The sequence below is a fragment of the Schistocerca piceifrons genome, chromosome 3, assembly GCF_021461385.2.
Source record: "Schistocerca piceifrons isolate TAMUIC-IGC-003096 chromosome 3, iqSchPice1.1, whole genome shotgun sequence".
Classification (NCBI taxonomy): domain Eukaryota; kingdom Metazoa; phylum Arthropoda; class Insecta; order Orthoptera; family Acrididae; genus Schistocerca; species Schistocerca piceifrons.
The window spans coordinates 570,364,288-570,387,959 of record NC_060140.1 but is presented as its reverse complement, the minus strand read 5'-3'; the positions used below and the strand labels follow the sequence as shown (position 1 = coordinate 570,387,959).

At 37.2% G+C, this 23,672-nt stretch overlaps 1 protein-coding gene across 1 annotated transcript in view; it reads left to right on the top strand.

The window, feature by feature from the left end:
• Nucleotides 1–23,286, top strand: part of LOC124788850 (THAP domain-containing protein 1-like) — a 35,262-nt gene extending 11,976 nt beyond the window's left edge. The window contains exon 3 of the mRNA XM_047256134.1: nt 23,236–23,286. Within this exon, the coding sequence (XP_047112090.1) occupies nt 23,236–23,286 (51 nt within the window). The remainder of the gene's footprint in view (nt 1–23,235) is intronic.
• The last annotated feature ends 386 nt before the right edge of the window (nt 23,287–23,672 follow it).

Below are 23,672 nucleotides of genomic sequence, written 5' to 3'. Positions count from 1 at the left end.
CTAAACATTTTTATGCATTGTTCAGAAGTCATCATTCAAAACAAGAGTTAATTAATGGCATAGCATTAACATAATTCATCTAGTTATACTAATCAAAAGTGGTTCAAATGGCTCTGAGCACTATGCGACTTAACTTCTGAGGTCATCAGTCGCCTAGAACTCAGAACTAATTAAACCTAACTAACCTAAGGACATCACACACATCCATGCCTGAGGCAGGATTTGAACCTGCGACCAGAGTGGTCACGTGGTTCCAGACTGAAGGGCCTAGACCGCACGGCCACACCGGCTGGCGTTATAGTAATCATTGGCACTCATTGGCCAGTTACAAACCATCAGAAGTCATCATTCAAAACAGGAGCTAATGAGTGTAGCATCAAGCTACTGGTATTCATATATAATAGCATGTAAGTGAGATAAGACAAATTTAAAATATAAGAAACAGTGGCATTCATTGCCCAATTACAAAGTATTCATATAGTTTTATAAAACACTATTCAGTATTATTCAAAAGTCATCATTCAAAATGAGAGTTAATTATTGGCATAGCATTTATAGAGTATAACAAAAATATTATTTACAGAAATTATTGGCATAGCATTTATATATTGTTACAAAACATCATTCAGTATTACTCAGAACTCATCATTCAAGTGACATAGGACACATTTATAATGTAACACACTGTAACTATTACTCAAGGTCTGTGGTTAGAAAACATCATTCAGTATTACTCAGAACTCTCTTAAACTGGTAGCATTATTTGGGACTGGTAATACATTTTTTTTGTGCTAGCAATGCATTGCGTTGGGATCCATAATTAATTGCTGGGGCATAAAAATATTTGCTTTTGACTTATTGCTGCAAATAAGGATTAGTAACGTCATTCGTCATGAGTCAGCTGTAGCAAGGTTATGAAACAAGTGGAGTATATGTGATCACATTCATGAAGGACACACACAAATGGGTAAAAAAAATGCAAGTACTAGAACAGGTTTAATGACTAACTGCTTATGACACATTAATTTCATGAATAGCTTCTCCTAGAAAAAATACAAAATGGATTATTGAGCTGAAAGAAGAAATGCATATTATGCTGAAAAGTAGTGAACTTTGAATTAACAGGTAATGAAACGTGTAATCAATATGTATGTACTCTAGCTGTCCTTCCAAAACATTCAGTCATTATACCACACGACATAAGACATACTGTCAAAGCGAACTGCAACAAATATTTAAATAACTACATAACATTTGTTAACTAACAGTAAATATATAAACTTCATCATTATCCTCATCTGCAAAGAAAAACTTCATTATTCTTATTAGCATATTCTTCATATAACTATTCATCACCATTTATCATCATCCGCAAAAAAGACACTTCATTATTCATATTACCATTTACTTCATACAACTATTCATAGTATAGAGTTTCTTATTTCTAGCATATTTCATCACTAAAACTAAGATGTGTAGTTCTGTCTGACAGCCTGCATCAATCGCCTCGTATTCTGAAAGAAAAATAATGAGTTAAGACTGCTAGCATACGATGTGTATAGTATTATAGTATTCTTGTTAATGTTTGTTAATTCTGATCCATTTACTCTTCATGATGAGGTATTGCATCTTCTTTCGTTCATTCCGAAGGTGAAATTCCCATTTCATAGTAATCCACTGTGGTTTGTTTAATTTTTTTGTTTTACATGTTATTGCTTTCTGAAAATGATGAATAAGGATTAATATCTTGCATTTAAATCATATACCCATTAAATAAAAACTGGTTTCTAGTGATATAATTAAGCATACAGCATAGCATGACAGAAAACGTATTATGTCAAAAACATAGACAGTGTTCAGCCGCAAAAATGTACACAGAGTATCATAATGTAGTAGCAAAAAAATGTAAAATAGTCACGATGTTGAGATATCATAAGGCAAAAAGTCAAAGTCAACTGGTGTTTGTTATATCTGAAAGATTTCGTAGTGCGTACAAACAAAACAGGAAAACAATCATACATACACGAAAAACGGAAAATGTGCACAGTCTGATATATAATGACAAGAAATCACTTTCTTTGTGTTCAGCTTGTATTTTGTGTAGTTGACAGAGGCGAGAGTTGAAGACTTTAATGGAGAAAGAATTTGATAAAATTAATATGTCACTAGATAGAATTGCATAATTGGTCATAAAATATGTAAGTTTATCTGAAAAAATGTGCACGGTCTGATGTGTAACGACAAGAAAAGCGACCTGCTAACCTTACCTTGCCGGGCATTTGCCAAGAAAAAATATGATAATCATCAGTAAGTAGTCAGATAAATATAATTGCATCCTTGGTCATATAAAAATCAGAAAATGGTATTACAGTGTGATAAATCATAAAGTATGTTCGTTCAATAAAGGGTTTAATATTGGAGACATGGTGATTGCCTTTACTTTTTCTGGTTCTCAGAGTTTCGACGTGTACTGCATTGGGGTGGGGAATGCTGCGAATTCGATATGGACCTGCGTATAGAAGCTCAAATTTACTGCATATATTCTTTCCTCTGTTGGATAAATAGTGTGTACGTACTAATATCTTCTGTCCAATGTGAAAGTCACGGCGTGTACAAACCTGTTTTTGCTGTCTTCTCCAGCGCTCTGCAGCACGTTTGATGTTGTTCAGCGCAATGTCAATTATTTCATGGTGTCGTAGTCGACGAGATGTAGGAAAGGATACTAATTCTTTAATTTTGTTAGGTGGTTCAACATTTTTCATTACAACAGTCGGAGATAGCATAGTAGATTCATTTGGTATCGAGTTAATTACATCCTGGAATGATAGTATGTGTATGTCCCAATCAATATGTTTTTTATGACAGTATATTCTACATAGATTACCAATTTCTTTCATTAGTCGTTCACAAGGGTTCGAAGAAGCGTGATACTTGGATATATAGATCGGAGAAATGTTTCTTGTTCGCAACATACGTGTCCATATAGCAGATTGAAACTGTGGTCCATTGTCGGAAATTACTTTCAATACATGCCTTACATGGAATAAAAAATGTTTTACAAATGCATTCGAAACAGATTTAGCAGTAGCTTTGCGTAACGGAGTGAAGGTAACAAATTTTGGAGTGAGTTCAACAGCGACAAAGATGTAGCAAAAACCTCTATTAGTTCTGGGAATCGGACCAAAACGTCTACAGCGGCCATGTGTCTCAATTTAACAGGTACAATAGGATGTAATGGAGGAATATGTGAAGTCGTATCTGACTTAGCTTTCTGGCAGATTTTACATGACGCTAAAACTCGTCGAATACGTTTCTCCATATTGGCAAACTAACAGTTCTATCTCAGTATAAGAAAACATTTTCTGGCTCCATAATGTGTGTAACTTAAATGAGTATACCAAATTAATTTGTTAACAAGCTCGTCAGGAATACATAATAACCAATTGTTGCTGTCAGGGTGAGAGTGGCGAAACAAAATATTATTGCGTACAGTGTAATGCTTTCTAATGGTAACATTATTCCTATCTTGGCAAAGGTGTTTAATTTCTTTCCATACATTGTCTTTACTCTGCTCTTGTGCTATGTCTTGTAATGACGACGAAATGAAATTTTCAAATGCAACTTCTTGAATATACATGCCGCTAAAATTTGCTTGGCAGAAGTTGGTTGCGATGTCTTGCTGATTGTTGCTGAGAGAAAGGGATAGTGCGTCTGCTACAATATTTTGTATACCGGGAATGTGGACAATTGTAAAATTAAATTCCTGTAAATAAAGTTTCCATTTGCTTAACCTTTCGTGTGTAAATTTTGCGGAAAGTAAAAACTGTCTAGCTCCATGGTCTGTGTAAACGGTAGTGTGTCTTCCATAAAGAAAATGCCTAAATCTCGTAAATGTCCATGCAATACATAATGTTCCAAGTTCTGTGACACAATAATTGCGTTCAGCAGGTGACAGAATGCGACTCGCAAATGCGATGTTTTTAATTACTGTACAACCATCTTCTTCAATTTCCTGAAAAATGTGTACGCCTAAAGCAGTGTTAGAACTGTCGGTGGCAATGGATAAATTTCTAGTAAGATCTGGATGTGATAAAAGTGGTACATTCAACAAAGCTTGTTTCAGATTGACAAATTCAGAAAGTGCTTGCCTATCCCAGGACCAAATAGTGTTTTTACCCGTCAATTGACATAATCTAGGGGTGTCTAAAGCAGAGTAATGAATAAATTTATGGAAAAAGTTAATTAATTCCAGAAAGCTGCGTAGTTGTTTCTTCGTCGTAGGAACAGTAATGTCACGTAAAGCTTGAAGTTTTTCTGGGTCAGGCGCAATGCCTTCTGCTGAAATTACATGTCCAAGAAATTTTATAGAAGTTTTGCCAAAGTGCGATTTACTGAGATTAACTGTGAGTCCTTCTGCACTAAAAGTTCGTAACAGTTGTTCAAGAATCAGATTGTGTTCACACCAGTTAGCTTCTGCAATAAGAATGTCGTCTACATGCGTTGTGATTCTGCCTTTTAATTCTGTCGGAAGTATAGTGTTCAAACCGCGAATAAATGCTGCTGAAGAAATAGTTAAACCGAAGGGTAATTTACAAAATTGATAGCAGTCACCAAAACAGAGAAAAGCCGTGTACTTTCTGCAGTCCGGATGGAGCTGAATTTGCCAAAATCCAGATTTCAAATCTAATGTGGAATAAATAGCAGTACCATGAAATTTCTGTAGAAGTTCTTCTAGTGTTTGAGGGCGATCTGTTTCATTAAGTACGAGACGAAGTGAACCATCCTTTTCCTTAACAATATGGAGTGGGTTTATGTACGGACTAATTGCCGGTTCAATAATTCCTTGGTCAAGCATAGCTTGCAATTCTTTCTTAACTTGTTCTCTGTGAATATACGGAATGGGATAATGTTTGGCTTTAATTGTGTCGTGCTGTTTAACTTGAAATTCATACCTAAAACCGGACGTAGTACCAGGGACGTTGTCAAAAACTGGAGCGTGCTGTAAAAGAATTTTGCGTAGTTGCGTGCGTTCGTCGTCTGTATTTGCACTGCTCTGTTTAACTTTATCAGAAATCATCTGTATAACGTCATAGTCGGCTTCGTCTGGAGTATTATAGTTGTGTACGTACGTGTTTGTGAACAATGTGGAATGACAGTCTATGTTATGTGATGCGGAAATGACCTCTGTACGATTAATTGTTTGTTCTTCTGCTGATAAAGAGTGCTGAAATTCTAAAGCCAGTTGTACATTTTCATCCTTTAACATTAAATAGGAATTTTGAAAGTCAATAATTGCGTCGTGTTGTACCAGAAAATTCGTACCTAAAATAACGTCTGTTGTCAATAAGGGAACAATCCAAAAATTTGAGTGAAATGTATGACCTGCAATACAAAATGATAAATGTGTCTGTAATTTTACATCTACTCCTTTACCAGATACCGCTCCTTTTACTTTTGTTTTGCCTAATGGTAACGTAGGATAGGTATCCTCTTTGTTACATTCGTTGAAAGTTTCCTCATTTATAACTGACATAGGTGATCCAGAATCGATTACTGCTGAAAATTTGGATGATCCAATCTTTACTTCAATGACAGGGTGTGAAATGGTTTTTTGAATAACTGGTTGTTCCTGCAAAAGAGTGTCTCGGATGTCGTCAAATTCTATCTGACGTGCTATTATTTGCGGGAGGATGTTGTGGCATTTCAACAATTTGTACTGTTCTGTTATTTTTTCCGGACGTATTACGTTCGGGATGATATCTACTGTCTGTTGTACAAATGGAAACGATGTCTTAATTATTGAGGACGCCTTTGGCACAATTGTTTTATTAATCTCCATTGCATGATGTAATTTTAGTAAGTAACTAAAGATTTTATGCCTGTATTACTCTGGTAATTTCACTATTACTTAAGCTTTTGTGTTTCTCACTTACGATGCTAAGGCTTTTCTAATGAAGGTGTCTTCCTGTTCAGGATTTTATAGTTCTGATGAAGGCATATTTATATGTACCGAAACCTTGGTCAAGAATTTTAATAAATTTTTATCCTGCAACTGTTTTTGGCTGTCATCCTTTGTCATGAAGAATTTGAACAGTTGCTGTTGTAGCCATGTTTAAAATCTTGAAATATGCACCTGCCCAGGTTTCAAAGGCTGTTTCGAAATACATGGTCATCTCATTTTAAATCCTGAAAACAGGTATGGCTATTGACTTCACTAAACAGTGTGAAAGACGCCATTTGACACCGAATTACGTGAAGGCTTTTATCAATGTGAAACAGTGTAGCAAGGTTCCGTCTTCTAAAGCAAAACTGGCGAAACAAATTATGAGTGACAGAATCAGTTACCTTTATAATAAGAAAGATAAACTAAATGAAGAAGCTTACTCTTTGTATCTCTTTATTACTAGAACTTTTAAAGATTATTTTAACTTTCACGTAGACAGTGTTTGGCATGGTGTTAATGAGTGGTTACACAATCGTAGGGTTGAAATTCAGCGTAGGCACGATTTTAAACTTCAGAAGCTAGATAATGTTATCCCTAAATCTAATGTTGTTCATGCACAAAGAACTGTCAATTGCGAAAACAAATTTTTTGACGGAGTACTAAATAAAACTTCCATAAGCTTTACTCCTCAAGAAAGCGCCATGCTAGCGAGAGGTTTCAAATACAATTTCATGCTTAGTCTTAACGATCCTAAAGTGGTAGATAATTTTATTGTTGACCTTAAAGTTGGTCTTGACTCCGTAAGAATAGAAAAATCCCAACAAAATAGGATTGCTCATGAATATAGCGCACTTTTAGAAAGAGAGGTCAATTCGGTAAAAAACAATGACTTAAAACAGAGAGGGGGTAACATTATTACTAGTATTAACCGTAAATTAAAAAATAATGAGGCTCTTATCACTAAATCTGATAAAGGAAATTCGCTTGTTGTAGCCTATAAAAGTGAATGTATTGCTAAAACTTTGGCATTTTTCGAGGAAAATGGGATATTTGAAATCGAGCAGGATCCTACCCCTATATTACAAAAGCAAATTAGGGATATGTTAAGAAAAACTAAACATCTTATGAAAGAGTTTCAAAAGAAAACTTTAATTAATATGAACCCTAGAGCACCTATGCTTAGAAGTCAGTTAAAGGTACACAAAAGTCAACACCCAGTTCGTCCCATCGTTAACGGAATAAAGAGTCCACATCATAAGTTAGCGAGATTCTTACACACTAAAATTAAAGAAGCCTTTGTTTTTGGAAACAATTATTCTGTTAGTCAAAATATCCACGGGTGTGCTGCCGGTCTATAGTGTCCAACGGGCATCGATAGAGATCTCTTCTTCCTCTCGTTTGGTTTCTTTTGACGTCGTAAGTTTATACACTAATGTTCCAGTGGATATCACTCTTAAGATCATTGAAGATAACATTCGACAACATAGAACTCTAAGTGAGCTACAGTTGTCGGAACTTATGTCACTACTGCAGGTTGTACTAGATTACAATTACTTTCAGTTTAAATGAAACAACAAGTTTGCTGTTACCAGTCAACGTTTTATTTTTTCCACGACGCGTTTCGAAGGTTTAAACCTCAATCATCAGGTGGATTTACATTAGTTAGTATTACATATGCGTGTATGTTGTGTTATGGCTTTGGAGGAACTTGTGGCACTGCATAGTGGAGAAACAAGACAGTATTTCAGAATGTGGTTTTGGATAACTTTTGACAAAAAATTAAACTGATATCTAATGGTAAACTTTAATAAGTAAACTAGAGTACCTCCAGTGGTCACAGGTTCCTTTTTCTGTCGTAACACTTCACATGTATACTGCCACATTTGTAAACAAATATGGCGTCTGGAATCAGCTGGGTGCAAGGTTCATAAAGCAGAAGAGAAGACATAATCGCAAAGTGCAAGGAAAATACATCGTAACAACATTATTACAAAATAATCGTTTAAACCATTTGCAGGTGTTTGTTTTGAGGTGTCAAATATATGTGTGTGTACTTCAGGTGGTGTATAAATTCAGTTTTGAAAGGTTAAAACAGCTAAACATTTGTACTCGTTTATGCAATCAGGTGAAATGTTAAAGTAGCTTAAACTTCATACTTGCTAATAACAATTAGGTAAAATGTTACAGGCTTGAATTACAATGATCATATTGGCAACAGCAGTAAAATCATACATAGATGACACTCTTAGAAGAAAGAGAGAGAGAGAAAGAGAAAGAGAAAGAGAAAGAGAGAGAGAGAGAGGAAGGAGTGATTATATGAGAGCAAACATTTACATGGCAAGGAGTCTTAAGTGATTGGTAACAGTAAACTTGTTGTTTCATTTAACGTCAGTAACAGTCACGGTAAAGCCTAACCTAAAAATGTTCGCATTTAAAGTACTTTCAGTTCAATGGCAAAATGTATAAGCAACCATTCGGCTTAGCCATGGGTTGCCCGTTAGCTGGTATCTTAGCTGACATCTTTGTGAATGCGTTAGAAGAAAATTTCTTCAAAAACAATCCTGCGTTGGGTAATATGATTCCTTCCTATGCTCGTTATGTTGATGATATACTCATAATATTTCAAGGGAGTGACCAAGATCTACAACAACTGTTTCATGTTTTCAACAGTTTTCACGAGAAAATGAAATTCGCAAAAGAGACACAAAACAATGAGAGAGAACTCCATTTTCTCGACTTGAAACTTAAGTTATCGAGTAACACTATAAGCTTCGACATTTTTCGTAAAGAAACTTTTTCTGATAATATTATTCCAGTAGATTCTTGTCATCCTCAAACTCACAAAATCGCCTTCTTTCATTCTGCAGTTCATCGTGCTGTGAGCACACCTTTAGCACAGAATTGTTTAGAAAAAGAAATATCTTTATTAAAGCCATTGGCTACTAACAATGGATACGACCCTAAATTAATTGACCAAATTGTTAAGAAAAAAACAGCTGTAATATGTTCAACTTTAGGAGATAACAGGGCGAAAAAGAATGAGGGTAATAACTTTATTTCTATTCCATTTTTGGGGAACGTTTCATATAAGATAAGAAGACTTTTACAGAAACAATACGGTTACGGAGTTGCATTTTCCGTAAATAATAGCCTGAAACAAAGAGTAATTCATACCATTGGAGCATGGGAAGAACTCGGCACTAAGTCTGGTGTATACAAAATTACTTGTAACAACTGCCCGAACTATTACATTGGACAGACAGGTAGACCCATTAAAGTTAGGTATAAAGAACACATGTTAGGTAAAAATGGGGAAAACGTACATAATTCCACGTTTGCCGAACATCTATGGCTCTTACAGCATACGCCACGTGAACTGGACGACGTAGAGTTGCTTCATGAACCTAATAAAGGTTACAAACTAGACTTGCTCGAAGAATTAGAGATTTTCAAGTATCTGTCTCTAAAAGATGGATTTGTTCTTAATGAACAGGTGCAGCTTAGAAACAAAAAAAATTTTTAGACAGTTTCAAACCCCTCCTTGCCTTAATGTAATATAGTCTGGCTGACTAGAAGTTAGTTTTCTTGCTTGTTGATGCCGGTGAAATGCGCTTTTACTGTCTTGTTGGGATTTTACGTATCTATTTTTGATGTGTGTTGTTTTTGATTTTCGATGTGTATGTGTGGTTAATTGACTAGTATGTTTTTATTCACAACGACAGATGGTTTCGTTTTATTACAACATTTTGGTTGTTTTCGCTAGTATGTATTTCACCGCCTACTTTACGCGAGTTTCTCGCGCATTACACTAGTGCCCTCTCTCGTTAGATGTTCCATAGCGCAAGCTTTATCTGTTTGACACTAGGACACAGGTAAATTGTTTCTATATTTTCTATTTTACATAAATGTTTTTAAATGGTCTGATATGTTTTATTTATTAAGACAGAAAGTTTGAATTAACACAACTTTTAATAATTTTTGGTGCGCTTATGTATGTATTCATGGATTTTAATATGCGCGAGTGTCTGGCACATACAAGCGTCCTCTCTCGGCGAAACCATCTGCCCTAGTGCTTTCACACTCTTGTCTCGATAGTTCACAGGCGAAGTAATGGTGCTAAATTGTTCGCTTTGACCCTGTGCCCATAGTCATGTTGTACAAATGGAGAAGATGTCTTAATTATTGACGACGCCTTTGCCACAATTGTTTTATTAATCTCCATTGCATGATGTAATTTTAGTAAGTAACTAAAGATTTTATGCCTGTATTACTCTGGTAATTTCACTATTACTTAAGCTTTTGTGTTTCTCACTTACGATGCTAAGGCTTTTCTAATGAAAGTGTCTTCCTGTTCAGGATTTTTTACTTCTGATGAAGGTATATTTATATGTACCGAAACCTTGGTCAAGAATTTTAATAAATTTTTATCCTGCAACTGTTTTTGGCTGTCATCCTTTATCGTGAAGAATTCCAACAGTTGCTGTTGCAGCCATGTTTAAAATCTTTTTCTTTTTTATAAGTTAGTGGACTCACATGATCCTAAAATAGTATACATAATCAATTTACAACGCAAAATGAATCTTATGGGACAGAATTGGATTTTTATAAGTACGTAAGGAATGCAGCCAAACTGAGGATACTCAATGTGAGGGTGATGACCACTCCAAAAAAGCCAGAAAATAAAATCTGTCTGGTCCCACAGTGGGGCTTGAATATGCCTTCTCAGAATGCAGTCTTGTTCAATTGTCTATTTCGAGTTTCAAAGCAGTGTCCACTGGAATCAACTTCCCTTGTCTGGTATTACTCAGTTGCGGGGGGTATCCTTGAATATGCTGTTAAGTAATTATCAAAGATCTGAAGATACTTGGAATTGTACTGCTGTGGATCATTGTGTTCCTGTAAGAAAGTTCAGGAGTAAAGCACATCTTTGACATCATTTAAAAAAAGGAATTATGCAGGAAGTTCTTCGCATGTGTCATTAGTTGGGGAAAGTAGGTTCGAAACGTTTTGTTGACCATGAGATACTAGGTGGTGCGGATATCCCTCATAAAATATTTTTGGAGAATTGTTCACCACACTGCAGGCCACTGCACTCCTGGGTGGCACCGCATTGGCTATCTGTGCATGACACATGGCCAGACCGAAACTTCATGATATTGTTGTTCATCTGTCGCAACCTACAATCATGCAAATTATGTAATTACTGTACAGGAGAGAGGTGGGGACATTTTAATTGAAAGTCACTGTCTGGTATTGGTGGATAAACACGATATTGCTCTGTGTTGTTAGTAAGTACGTTGCAATCTTCCTTCAGACATGAATGCATCTCCGAAGAAACATTGCATCATACTTCTTAACAACATAAACTCTATTTATCCTCAGATACTAGGCATTGGCTTTCTGAATTTCAATTAAAATGTTCCGCTCTGTACTCCCTCCCCCCCCCCCCCTCCCCCCAACTATACGAGAATTACATAATGTATATGAGTGTAGCTTGTGATGGATGAACAAAATGTAGTGGTTATTAAGAGACAGGCGATGTAAGGGAGGTATGAATAACGTTGATTATTTTGGGGTGTGTGGCTGGTGAATATTTTCACCAGAAACAATTCACTTGCACCTCCACAGTCTCTCACTGCAATTATCACTGAAACAGTCTAACTGGTTAGTATAGGAATTCTCCTTTTTACATAATGATATTTACCTCTTGTTTCTTGAAGAAAAGGAAACCTTGTCCATCACCCTGATAAAGAGCTCAATAAAATACAATCACAATTGAGGTTGCTGCTGTTCTATAAAACTGACGTTTTTGTGCTTCCAGGTATAGTACGCAGGAGGAATATTTTAGAAATGAAAGAAACGGCCTCCCTTTCCAGAAGATGTATTATACAAAACTTTTACACAAATATATGTAGCTCACTCACGCAACACATCCATCCAGGACCAAGGATGAGAAAAGACAGATAGTTGAACAGTGACAAATTTGATATAGGCTTAAGGAAACATTATAAGATAGATAAATATTCATCTTTCCTTTTGCGCACACCTCTTTTTGGGCTGTTTATATTGCATTTTTGCCCCAGACAGTGTTCCAATACTTACTAAATGACATACACTTTATGGGTAAATCAAAATAAGAGCCATCACAAATGGCATAAGAAAGTTGATGTCTGGCCATGAGTTGTGCAAACATAGCCAAAGTGGTTAAGGCGACTGCTTGCATAATGTGGGAAATCCAGTTTCGAGTTCTGGTCTGGCACAAAATTTCATTGTTGTCATTCCATCATACAGCTGATGGTTGTCTGTATTCACAACTGTGAGGCGTTTCATGTATTTCATGATGGCTGTAGTCGACATAGTGTCTGTTCCTTTGGACATGCGTGCATGTCTGAAGGAACATTATATCATACTTCTCAACAACACAGGTACTGCAATAATGTAACTGTAATTTCCTTTTTCAATAGAGCTTACATTTTTACTGATGTCTTTGATTATTTGTAACAGACAATCATCAACTGAAATAAGCTCATTGGACAATTGTTCTTTTATTGGAAACCAAATGAGACATAGTAACCATGATGACAAGGAACCAACGACAAATGTTTATTATTATTATTATTGTTGTTTGTTGTTGGCATTTTTGCCATACAATCATATTCAATGTACGCTTTTACACCAAAAATAAGAATATCAGTGCTAATTAAGGTGTTGAACAAGTCATATAATAACAATGAATGTGTAGATTCTAGTTTTATAATAGTAGCAGAGTAATTATTGCTAACATATTATAAACACTGCACTCATGATTTTTCATTCCTTGATGTTGCTTTTTTGTATGAATATATATAGATACTTTTTCTGTTGTAAACATGTGAATTATATATATATATTACTTTTGTTTAGGTATTTTATCACTCTGTCATACATGGCAACTTCTCCTGATCCTCAGAAAGTTCTTCAGTAGTTCTTCTTGGTGAATCCTTGATGGAGGCAAGCAAATAGGAGGTAGTTCACATCAGCAGGTGATTCATTTCCTCACTCGGAAACAAGTTGTCTCACAAGGACTGGGCAGTACTAATGGTTTGGAAAATTAAACTGCAAAAGCTTCTTCTGCTGTAGTTGAAAGACAGCAGTGCCTTCTGGGCAGGCCACTGCCATGGTAATACCAATCAGGCACCCCTCCCCTTTCATTTTGTTTTGGTGATTATCATACAATATCATTCGCCTTTGGTGTATCCAAATTTTTCTTGATTGATATTAATCTGATGGACTATTAGGGTTAAGGTAAACCACTGATTGATCTCACAGTACTTGCATGACTTGAGTCGCAGTAGTAGAGTTAAACTAGGCTATAGAGACAGGTTTTTTGGCGCTGGAGGTGACCATTGCATTAGGGGCAGTTTTAGAACTTTCCCTGAGCAGCAAGCGAGTTCGAAGTTTTCTTTGTAATAACCACAGTATGCTGTGGGCGCGTCAGGGCAGTGGTTTATGGGCAACATTCTGGCGGTCGGCCTTTTTCTGCTGTCAGCCAAGCAAGAGGGTGGGAATGCTGTGGCTGAATGTGAAATGACACTTCTATAGAAACTGGCGGCGCTGGGCAACCTGGCGCCAACCTAACCGCTTTATTAGCGAGTGGACGTGGTTTTGGAGCCTGGTCTCCTTATCCCGTGTGCGGGTACAGGTAAAGCGGCGTCGGGCTGGCGTCCGGATAATGCGTTTATTACAAAAACAACGCAACCCTGTGAGATGGGACGACAAACTTCTTCAGATGTGGCGTTTCTTAGATGCCGCTGCGCCCCGCCCAAACGGTGCCCACTAAGTCGTTTTATGGACGAGACGGAGCTTGTTTTCACTAGGAAGCTTCCCTCATCTTGTGAAATGCGCTGGGGGTTTGGCTGCAGGACCTACAGGCATTGTGCACTGTTTTTTCAGAGAACAGAATGTGTACTGCACTGCAGTGATTGGTTGAGGAAGATCGGGTCTCCTTGGTAGAAAGCATGATTGGCACAGTAACAAATGCTGGGCGATGATTGGTTTATTCGAGAACACTGGGGGTGGGGGCAGATGTTTTTTGGAAGCTGTTTTTTGAGCAAAAGGGAGAGGCAGTGACTTGCTTGTCGACAGTCACAGAATACAGTTGCTAGAGCTCTCTCGTTTATACGGAGAGAACAGTTAGTTGTAAAGACTTCCGGACATCTGGGCAAAACTTTATATTTTCACAGAAGTGAGAAAATCACCAGCAGACGTGGGGTCATCTCCCGCAGTACGACACTTCAGCAGCGCGCGCATGCAGACGATAGCGTCTCGTCTTTCACTGGCTATATCGGTAACGAAGCGCAGCTTCGGCAAATTCAGAAGCCTGTCAGTCGCTTTCATGATCATCTTTTTTCATGCCAGCCTGTACTCGCAGTAGTCACTCCCAGTGTCCATTGTATGCTTAATTGTATCTTGACGCGAGAGACCAATCAGTGGAAAGATCCAGCAGAGTGTGCTTGCCTAGATTGGCATCCTTCCACTCACAGTAGCCAGTCTCATTAACACGTGAATTCCAGTCAGGTTCCTCAAGTCTATTGCCAACCAACCTAAGTCCTTGTTAATGAAATGTTACACAGTTGAAGTTTCTGTTTATATGTTTGTTCTCTCTTGACCTTGATATTAGTTAATAAATCTCTTTGTGATACCTTGTTATTAATTTTTCAATGACACCTACTCTCATTCCCTATGATGTCATTTATTTTGTTGTCGGTTTGAAATAATTAAATTAAATTTGTGTCTAGTTACCCATCTCAGGGATGTACACAGGGACCACTGTTTACTGTCACATTTCCTTGCGCTGTCGATAAATGTTGCCCCTCTAGGGTATAGCGATTACAAATTTTTAGTCGTTTGGCAGATGGAGAACTGCCGCCGCCATTGGCTAGCTTGCATAGTTTGTTTTGTGGAACCAAGGTTTCGATGGGACCTTGTCTCAAAAAGCTGCATAGTGACTGCCCTTTAACTGACTTGATGATTTCCAGTCTTCTTGCCAAAGGTAAGTGGACTTGACAACTGTATGAAATTCTGTATGTGATAATTTTATACTTAAATGTAACCCTCTCGTTACTGCTTACTTTTCATGTTCATCCGCTTTTTCATTGTTTCTGATACCACAGTGTACTTGCACCCAAGTCATCTCTATGAATTTTCCTTTTCTGTTACATTGAATACACTGTCCTATTGTACTGATGATATGTATAGTAGTTGAAACTTTCCTGGCAGATTAAAACTGTGTGCGGGACCGAGACTCGAACTCGGGACCTTTGCCTTTCGCAGGCAAGTGCTCTACCATCTGATCTGAGCTACCCAAGCATGACTCATGCTCCATCCTCACAGCTTTACATCCGCCAGTACCTCGTCTCCTAGTAGTTATTTAGGATGCTCTACAGTTTCTTATTGATACTGAATTTAAAACAGACATAATCAGTGACTACCAAAATTTTATTTTTAAATGTGTGCACAACATAATTTAGTGCTTCAGTGATAGCAATTGGTTCTGCAGTAAAAGTCGAGGTGTTTTCAGGTAACTGATATTTTATATACTCTCCTGACTGGGCAGTAAAAGGCACATCCTACATACTCATTTAAAGTTCACTAGGATCCACCAGTGCCGATAAAGAGAGAATCTGACAACGTATTGAGCATCTCCCCACACATTTTGGCTAAATGTTGACTGGATCCTTCTCCAAAGTAACAACAACACTTGTAGGTAAGTGGTACATTATAGTGGAGTTAACACATTTGTAGATTGGAGGTAGCTACACGACAATAATTTCCACTTTTATGTAATTCCATAATTTGAGAGTGTGGTATAAGGCTGGGGTGGTTGCTTTTCTACGATTGTCTTTGGTTATAATGGAGCATGAGTTTATGCTTGTGACTGCAGGATGTTCATCAATGAACAATCTGTATAAATAATATTTATCTGCCAGTAGCTGTCTTCATGGATAAAGTGAAGTTTTGCAGGTTTCTACTAAGAGAGTATTCGTTGGAATTGATGTTATTGCTCCTGAAGATATCCCGATGCTCTGCACTGCAATTAATCCAGATTGTTTAAACTGACCTGCAATTAATCCAACTTGTTTAAACAGACCTTCATTGTATTCTGATATACAATATTAAAGAGTCACAGTCGATTTTGGTTCTTATGAGTGTTCTATATATGTTGAGTAATATTCTAGGATGGGCTCAACTCTACTCATGACATATGCTGTAACTATATGTAAAGCTTCTTCTCAGGATTGCGTTTCATTGTCTATGTGAAAAGCCTATGTTAAGAAGGAGTCAAACATCAGACCAAGAAATTTTGTATGTAATTTTAGTGGGAAGAAATTGTGAATCTAAGATCATGTTCACTGCTCCATGATTGATGTTTGCCTAGTGATGATTATTACTGCTGATTATACAGTTGATGAATCTTATCCATTGTGAGAGAGTCATCCATTTGTGCATTTCATTGCCTTATCATAGTCCTCTATCTCATGATGCATCTTTTTTCTGCAGGATCACACACAAAATGTCGTCTGTGCATTGCACTATTTTCGTGGGTGGAGGGATAATAGTTTCGAGAGCTAGTGTATAAACGATACAGGGTAAGGGACTAAGAATGCCCCTTGTTGCAGTCCAGGATTTTCTAATCTTGGACCAATGATTTTATCTTTGAATCTAATATTCTTCTTTTATGTACCTATAGATTCTTATATGAAATATGTTGTTACGCCAAGCCATTCCAGTTTTTGAAATAACATATTTGTATGCAGTTCACCATATACTTCATGAATATCCAAAAATCCAATAATTAATGTTTCTCTTCGTTCAAAATCTTTACATATATTAGTAGACAACAGGGCTAAAGGATCTATAGTTGCTTTACCTTCCCTGGAACGAAACTGATACTTTGGCAGAATGTGTCTTCAATCCAATTATCACACTATACTTTCTTTTATTGTTATTTCCAAGATTTTCGCTACATAAGATGAAAGATCTATAAGATTTTGAAGGATCTTTATTGAGCTTCAGTATAGGATCATCATCATCATCATCATCATCATTTAAGACTGATTATGCCTTTCAGCGTTCAGTCTGGAGCATAGCCCCCTTATAAAATTCCTCCATGATCCCCTATTCAGTGCTAACATTGGTGCCTCTTCAGATGTTAAACCTATTACTTCAAAAATCATTCTTAACCGAATACAGATACCTTCTCCTTGGTCTGCCCCGACTCCTCCTACCCTCTACTGCTGAACCCATGAGTCTCTTGGGTAACCTTGCTTCTCCCATGCATGTAACATGACCCCACCACCTAAGCCTGTTCGCCCTGACTGCTACATCTATAGAGTTCATTCCCAGTTTTTCTTTGATTTCCTCATTGTGGACACCCTCCTGCCATTGTTCCCATCTACTAGTACCTGCAATCATCCTAGCTACTTTCATATCCGTAACCTCAACCTTGTTGATAAGGTAACCTGAATCCACCCAGCTTTCGCTCCCATACAACAAAGTTGGTCGAAAGATTGAACGATGCACAGATTACTTAGTCTTGGTACTGACTTCCTTCTTGCAGAAGAGAGTAGATCGTAGCTGAGCGCTCACTGCATTAGCTTTGCTACACCTCGCTTCCAGTTCTTTCACTATGTTGCCATCCTGTGAGAATAAGCATCATAAGTACTTGAAACCGTCCACCTGTTCTAACTTTGTTTCTCCTATTTGGCACTCAATCCGTTTATATTTCTTTCCCACTGACATTACTTTCGTTTTGGAGATGCTAATCTTCATACCATAGTGCTTACATTTCTGATCTAGCTCTGAAATATTACTTTGCAAACTTTCAATCAAATCTGCCATCACAACTAAGTCATCCGCATATGCAAGACTGCTTATTTTGTGTTCACATATCTTAATCTCACCCAGCCAGTCTATTGTTTTCAACATATGATCCATAAATAATATGAACAACAGTGGAGACAGGTTGCAGCCTTGTCTTGCCCCTGAAACTACTCTGAACCATGAACTCAATTTACCGTCAACTCTAACTGCTGCCTGACTATCCATGTAAAGACCTTTAATTGCTTGCAAAAGTTTGCCTCCTATTCCATAATCTCGTAGAACAGACAATAACTTCCTCCTAGGAACCCGGTCATACGCCTTTTCTAGATCTATAAAGCATAGATACAATTCCCTGTTCCACTCATAACACTTCACCATTATTTGCTGTAAGCTAAATATCTGGTCCTGACAACCTCTAAGAGGCCTAAACCCACACTGATTTTCATCCAGTTGGTCCTCAACTAATACTCGCACTTTCCTTTTAACAATACCTGAGAATATTTTACCCACAACACTGATTAAAGAGATACCTCTGTAGTTGTTACAATCTTTTCTGTTTCCATGTTTAAAGATTGGTGTGATTACTGCTTTTGTCCAGTCTGATGGAACCTGTCCCGACTCCCAGGCCATTTCAATTATCCTGTGTAGCCATTTAAGACCTGACATTCCACTGTATTTGATGAGTTCCGACTTAATTCATCCACCCCAGCTGCTTTATTGCACTGCACTCTATTGACCATTTTCTCCACTTCCTCAAATGTGATCCTATTTCCATCATCATTCCTATCCCATTCTACCTCGAAATCTGAAACATTACTGATCGTATTTTCACCTACATTAAGCAACTATTCAAAATATTCCCTCCATCTGCCCAAGGCATCCACAGAATTCACCAGCAGTTTTCCTGACCTGTCCAAAATGCTTATCATTTCCTTCTTACCTCCCTTTCGAAGACTGCTAATTACACTTCAGAATGGTTTTCCAGCAGCTTGACCCATAGTCTCCAACCTGTTTCCAAAGTCTTCCCATGATTTCTTCTTGGATGCTGCAACTATCTGTTTGGCTTTGTTTCTTTCTTCAACATAACTTTCTCTGTCTACCTGACTTCTAGTATGTGGAAATTTTTGATATGCCTTCTTTTTCCTTTTACAGGCTGCCTTGACTGTGTCATCCCACCAAGCTGTTTGCTTCATCCTACTTTTACACACTACTGTTCCAAGACATTCTTTAGCCACTTCTAGTACTGTGTCCCTGTACCTTGTCCATTCCTTTTCCAATGACTGTAATTGACTACATTCAACTAACTGGTACCTTTCTGAGATCGCTGTTATGTACTTGTGCCTGATTTCCTTATCCTGGAGTTTCTCCACTCTTATCCTCCTACATATGGACCTGACCTTCTGCACTTTCGGCCTCACAATCCCAATTTCACTATGGATTAAATAATGATCAGTGTCATCAAAGAATCCCCTGAATACACGTGCGTCCCTCACAGCCTTCCTGAATTCCTGATCTGTTATTATATAGTCAATAACAGATCTGGTTCCCATGCCTTCCCAAGTATACTGGTGAATGTTCTTATGTTTAGAAAAGGAGTTTGTGATTACTAAGCCCATACTGGCACAGAAATCCAAGAGTTATTTCCCGTTCCTGTTGGCCTCCATATCCTCTCCAAATTTACCCATAACCTTTTCATACCCTTCTGTTCGATTTCCAATCCTGGCATTAAAATCACCCATGAGCAGAACACTGTCCTTGTCCTTTACTCTAACAACTACATCACTGAGTGCCTCATAAAAACTGTCCCTTCACAATGCGAATATACTGACACAATCCTAATTTTCTTGCTAGACACTGTCAAATCTATCCACATCAGTCGTTCGTTTACATACCTTATTGCAACTACGCTGGGTTCCATTTCTTTCCTGATGTAAAGCCCTACACCCCATTGTGGTATTCCTGCTTTGACTCCTGACAGGTAGACCTTGTATTCTCCCACTTCCTCTTCTTTCTCACCCCTTACCCGAATGTCACTAACAGCTAAAACGTCCAGCCCCATCTTACTTGCAGCCTTTGCCAGCTCTACCTTCTTCCCAGAGTAGCCCCCATTGATATTAATAGCTCCCCATCTCGTTACCATTCGTTTGCCGAGTCGTATCTTAGGAGTCCCTGGTTTTTCAGTTAGAGGTGGGACTCCGTCACCTCCAAAGGTCCGAGGCATTTTGCTCTGATTGTTGCCAGCATCATATTTAAAGTACCAGGGAATCAGGTTGCTAGTCTTACTTGCCCCAAGTCCCATTGGGTTTTACCCCTAACGGCTGAGGGACTAACCGGTGGATTTGGTAGTCTTTGCCGTATGAGCACAAAGGTGACCACGACTCAGAATATGTCCAAGATGCACAGCCTTATTCCAAAGTAAATGCACTCTCAAAAAAGTTATCATACACAAGGTACCTAATCTTGACTGTTGTGGCCAACTGCTGTCAAAACTGATACCTAACAGACATTAAAGTACGATAAGAGGTGTTGGAATGACATTGACAAAACTATGTACATATGTTTAACTATAGGCAGCTATGACTTTCATGCAGCTGAAATATTTTTTTTTGTGGTTGAAGTGTATTTAGGCCACACACTTCTTTGATGTTTTGTTTGTATCTATTGTGGTGCTCTATGGAATTTTACCTGTAAATACCAAATTTAATTTCAGCCAGAAAGTAATCTGAGCCCAGCAAACCAGTTTTCAGTTTGCAGTGGTTGACAAACGAAACACTGTGGGAACATAGTGTAATATCGACAGCTGATCTTCCTCCCAGTGTCGAGTCAATTATTTTTGCTGCACCGTTATTCAGTATTATCAGATTGTTGTCGTCTATAGCTCCTAATAGTTCTGTTCCATGTGTATCGTTCATTTCACACCCCTACACATGCTAATGTGTGATGAAGTCTCCTTATAGCAATAATGGAAATGGCAACTACCTGAAGAGATTGTGGCGACGTAGCAAGTATACGTCGCCTCTGACAGACAAAAGAAACATCGTTGCCCTATGCAGTAGAGTGAACAATAATCTGTGACTGTGGAGTATGTGTCGAATCTCTGGTTGGTGTATACCACGGAACACCAATATAGTAGAAGTGCAAAGACCACGTTATTATACAGAAACACAGAACGACACCAGCGCTACTTGTGGCCTGGCTGTGAACTTCAAAACGAAAAAATATGGCGCGAAAATCTCTTATGTTTATTTCTAAATACACGAATTAGATGATAATTTTTTTCATTTAATCTTTGAATGTGGGCCGCATAGTGCAGTAATAAGGTTTTTGAGATCTTGCAAAGTAATATATAAAAGAAATCTCAATCAAAAAACAAACATTAACTACTCATAGCTGCAGTTTACATTGTGAAAATTTTCGTAAATTACGACGTCACCTTTTGACTGTGAAATTTTTTTATAAAACTCAATATTGCGATTTTGGCCGTGTGGCCATTATCAGGTGGAAAGAAACGAGCTTTAGCATATGTCAGACTAAAAAAAATCATCTGACATTGCATGCATATATAAATGATTTTTACGTTTCCACATATCCTAAAGCACATTATGTCCACTCATATGATCGAAAGTGGAATAGTAGGTTACAGAAATAAATAACTACACAGCTAATCGGTAACCAAGAGGTCATTTACAAAAAAAATCTGTGCTACAAACCAAGGATGTACTGTAAAGTCTACAAAATCCGATTTATTATTTTTTCTGTTGATTGTTATTTATAGATATTCAGTCATCTGAAATTGAACTTATGCACAGTTCAAATAAATGTATGAAAATCACAAAATACTACTTTACATCAACTGAAAAACAAATTGGGAGCAGAGCAGGTAGACACTCCATGAATGCAGCCAAAATGTTTTTGCCAATGAGACATACAAAGAAAATGAACTGCAACACATAACATTTTTTTTTTCTTTTTTCCTCAACTTGGCTGTTATTTTGGCAACACCACTCATGTTTAAGTAATGAAAGAAGATGCTGGTACAACATTTATTTTTAACATTTTTATTTATTTACTTCCTCTTTGAAAACTTTGTTTGGTTAACTACTGAAAAATAACACAAATTCCCATTGACAGCACTTTATTCATTATTCTTTTAGAATCCAATCATCACATCTAGAAAGTGTTAGGTTATGTTCCTGCTGAATTACCAGATTTTGTCATAACAAATCAAAGGTATGATTTTGATACAAGAACATGTAATTCTCTGCTTTTAACACAACATTTGTATATGTATAGCGAGCTTACTCTCATTGTACACATAATAAACAAAATACAAAGTCTTTTAACATGATTTGAACTTCTTTTTAAGTTGTTGCATACACAATTTCCTCTTGCTTGTAAATTTCTTTTCTTTCATATACTTGTATATTATAAATGGAATACTTGTCTTCAGAAGTCTCTCTTCAATGTCAAGTTTATTACAAATTGTTGTATGAGACAGAACAAATGTTTTTTTTAAATTATCATGTAGTCTTGTTGTGTGACCATGACTATTTAGATACTCATACAGCTGATCATGGAGTGCCCTTAGGAAAATCATGACTCTTTCACTTGCATATTTCAAATGAGAATGCTCCTCACTATTGTCTTTAAATGAGGTAAACAAATGATTTTCAGTCACAACAGAGGAGTAGAGACTGGTATTACATGTTTCACAATCATCTGGTACATCTATGGCTTTTAGTACATAGCTACATAGGCTAAGGATTGTTGATCTTCTGCAGACTCAATGATACCACCTGAGTAAGAATAAATTTGCTCAGGTGTATCAGTGTCATTCATCTCACATTCACTTAAATGTTCACTCCTACCACTAGCTGCCAAAAAGTGACACAAACTGCTCAAGGGAGTGTAATCATCATTTTCACAGTTACTTACACTCATGGTTTTGAAAGGCGAAGTCATATGATTGACAACACAAGTCTTCAGAGCTTATACAAACTGAAAACAAGTTGGGTTTGTATTAGCAATACCATGTTGACTTATACAACAAAAGAAATTTTCTAAAGCATCTTGATTGAAAGCCTTTAAATTTATGTACTTAAAGCCAATCACTTTCAAGGTCTTCCCCAAGAAAATAATAAACTGTAACGTAATCTGCCAACCTTTTATGAAGCTAAACATATTAGTCTTGCTTCTTCCCATTTTTAAATCTATTATTTGCCAGCTGCCTATTTCCCTCAATATGCTATACCACATTTCTAAATGTGACGAATTTTCTGATAAAGCACACCTAAATTGTTTTCCATCCCTGGGATATTGCTCATTACTGTTGAGTGACTCAAAGAGATTATCTACCTTTTCCACAAACACAGCTGTGTGTATAGCTTCAGATGGTAATGTGTGAGTAGAAACATATGTTTCAATTGCAGCTGCAACAGTATGGCTCATTTGTGCAGCAGCAACTTTTACCTTCATTTTGACATGGGAATCAGAAAAGTTAGTGTGTTGCACTTTTAATTTGAGTAGAGTTTTGAACCGTTTTTTTAATCCAAAAAGAACACTGTACTGATGTACTCATACTTTGCTGCTTTGTGAGGTTCAAATTGAATTTTATTATCTATCAAAGCATTTCTAGTGTTTTTGAGCAGATGTGGTACATCATAAATGGTAACAATTGGTTGATTATTGACAACAAAATGAAATATACTGGCTTTCAACAAATTTGATTCACACAGTTGCTTAAGGGCCTTTTGGTTTGTTGCATTCTGGTCACATACAGTACAAACCACTTTGAACCCAATATTCTGTAGTTAACTTATGATGTGAACAATGAGTGATTTCAAATGGGTGTAGTGGATAGTGGTTG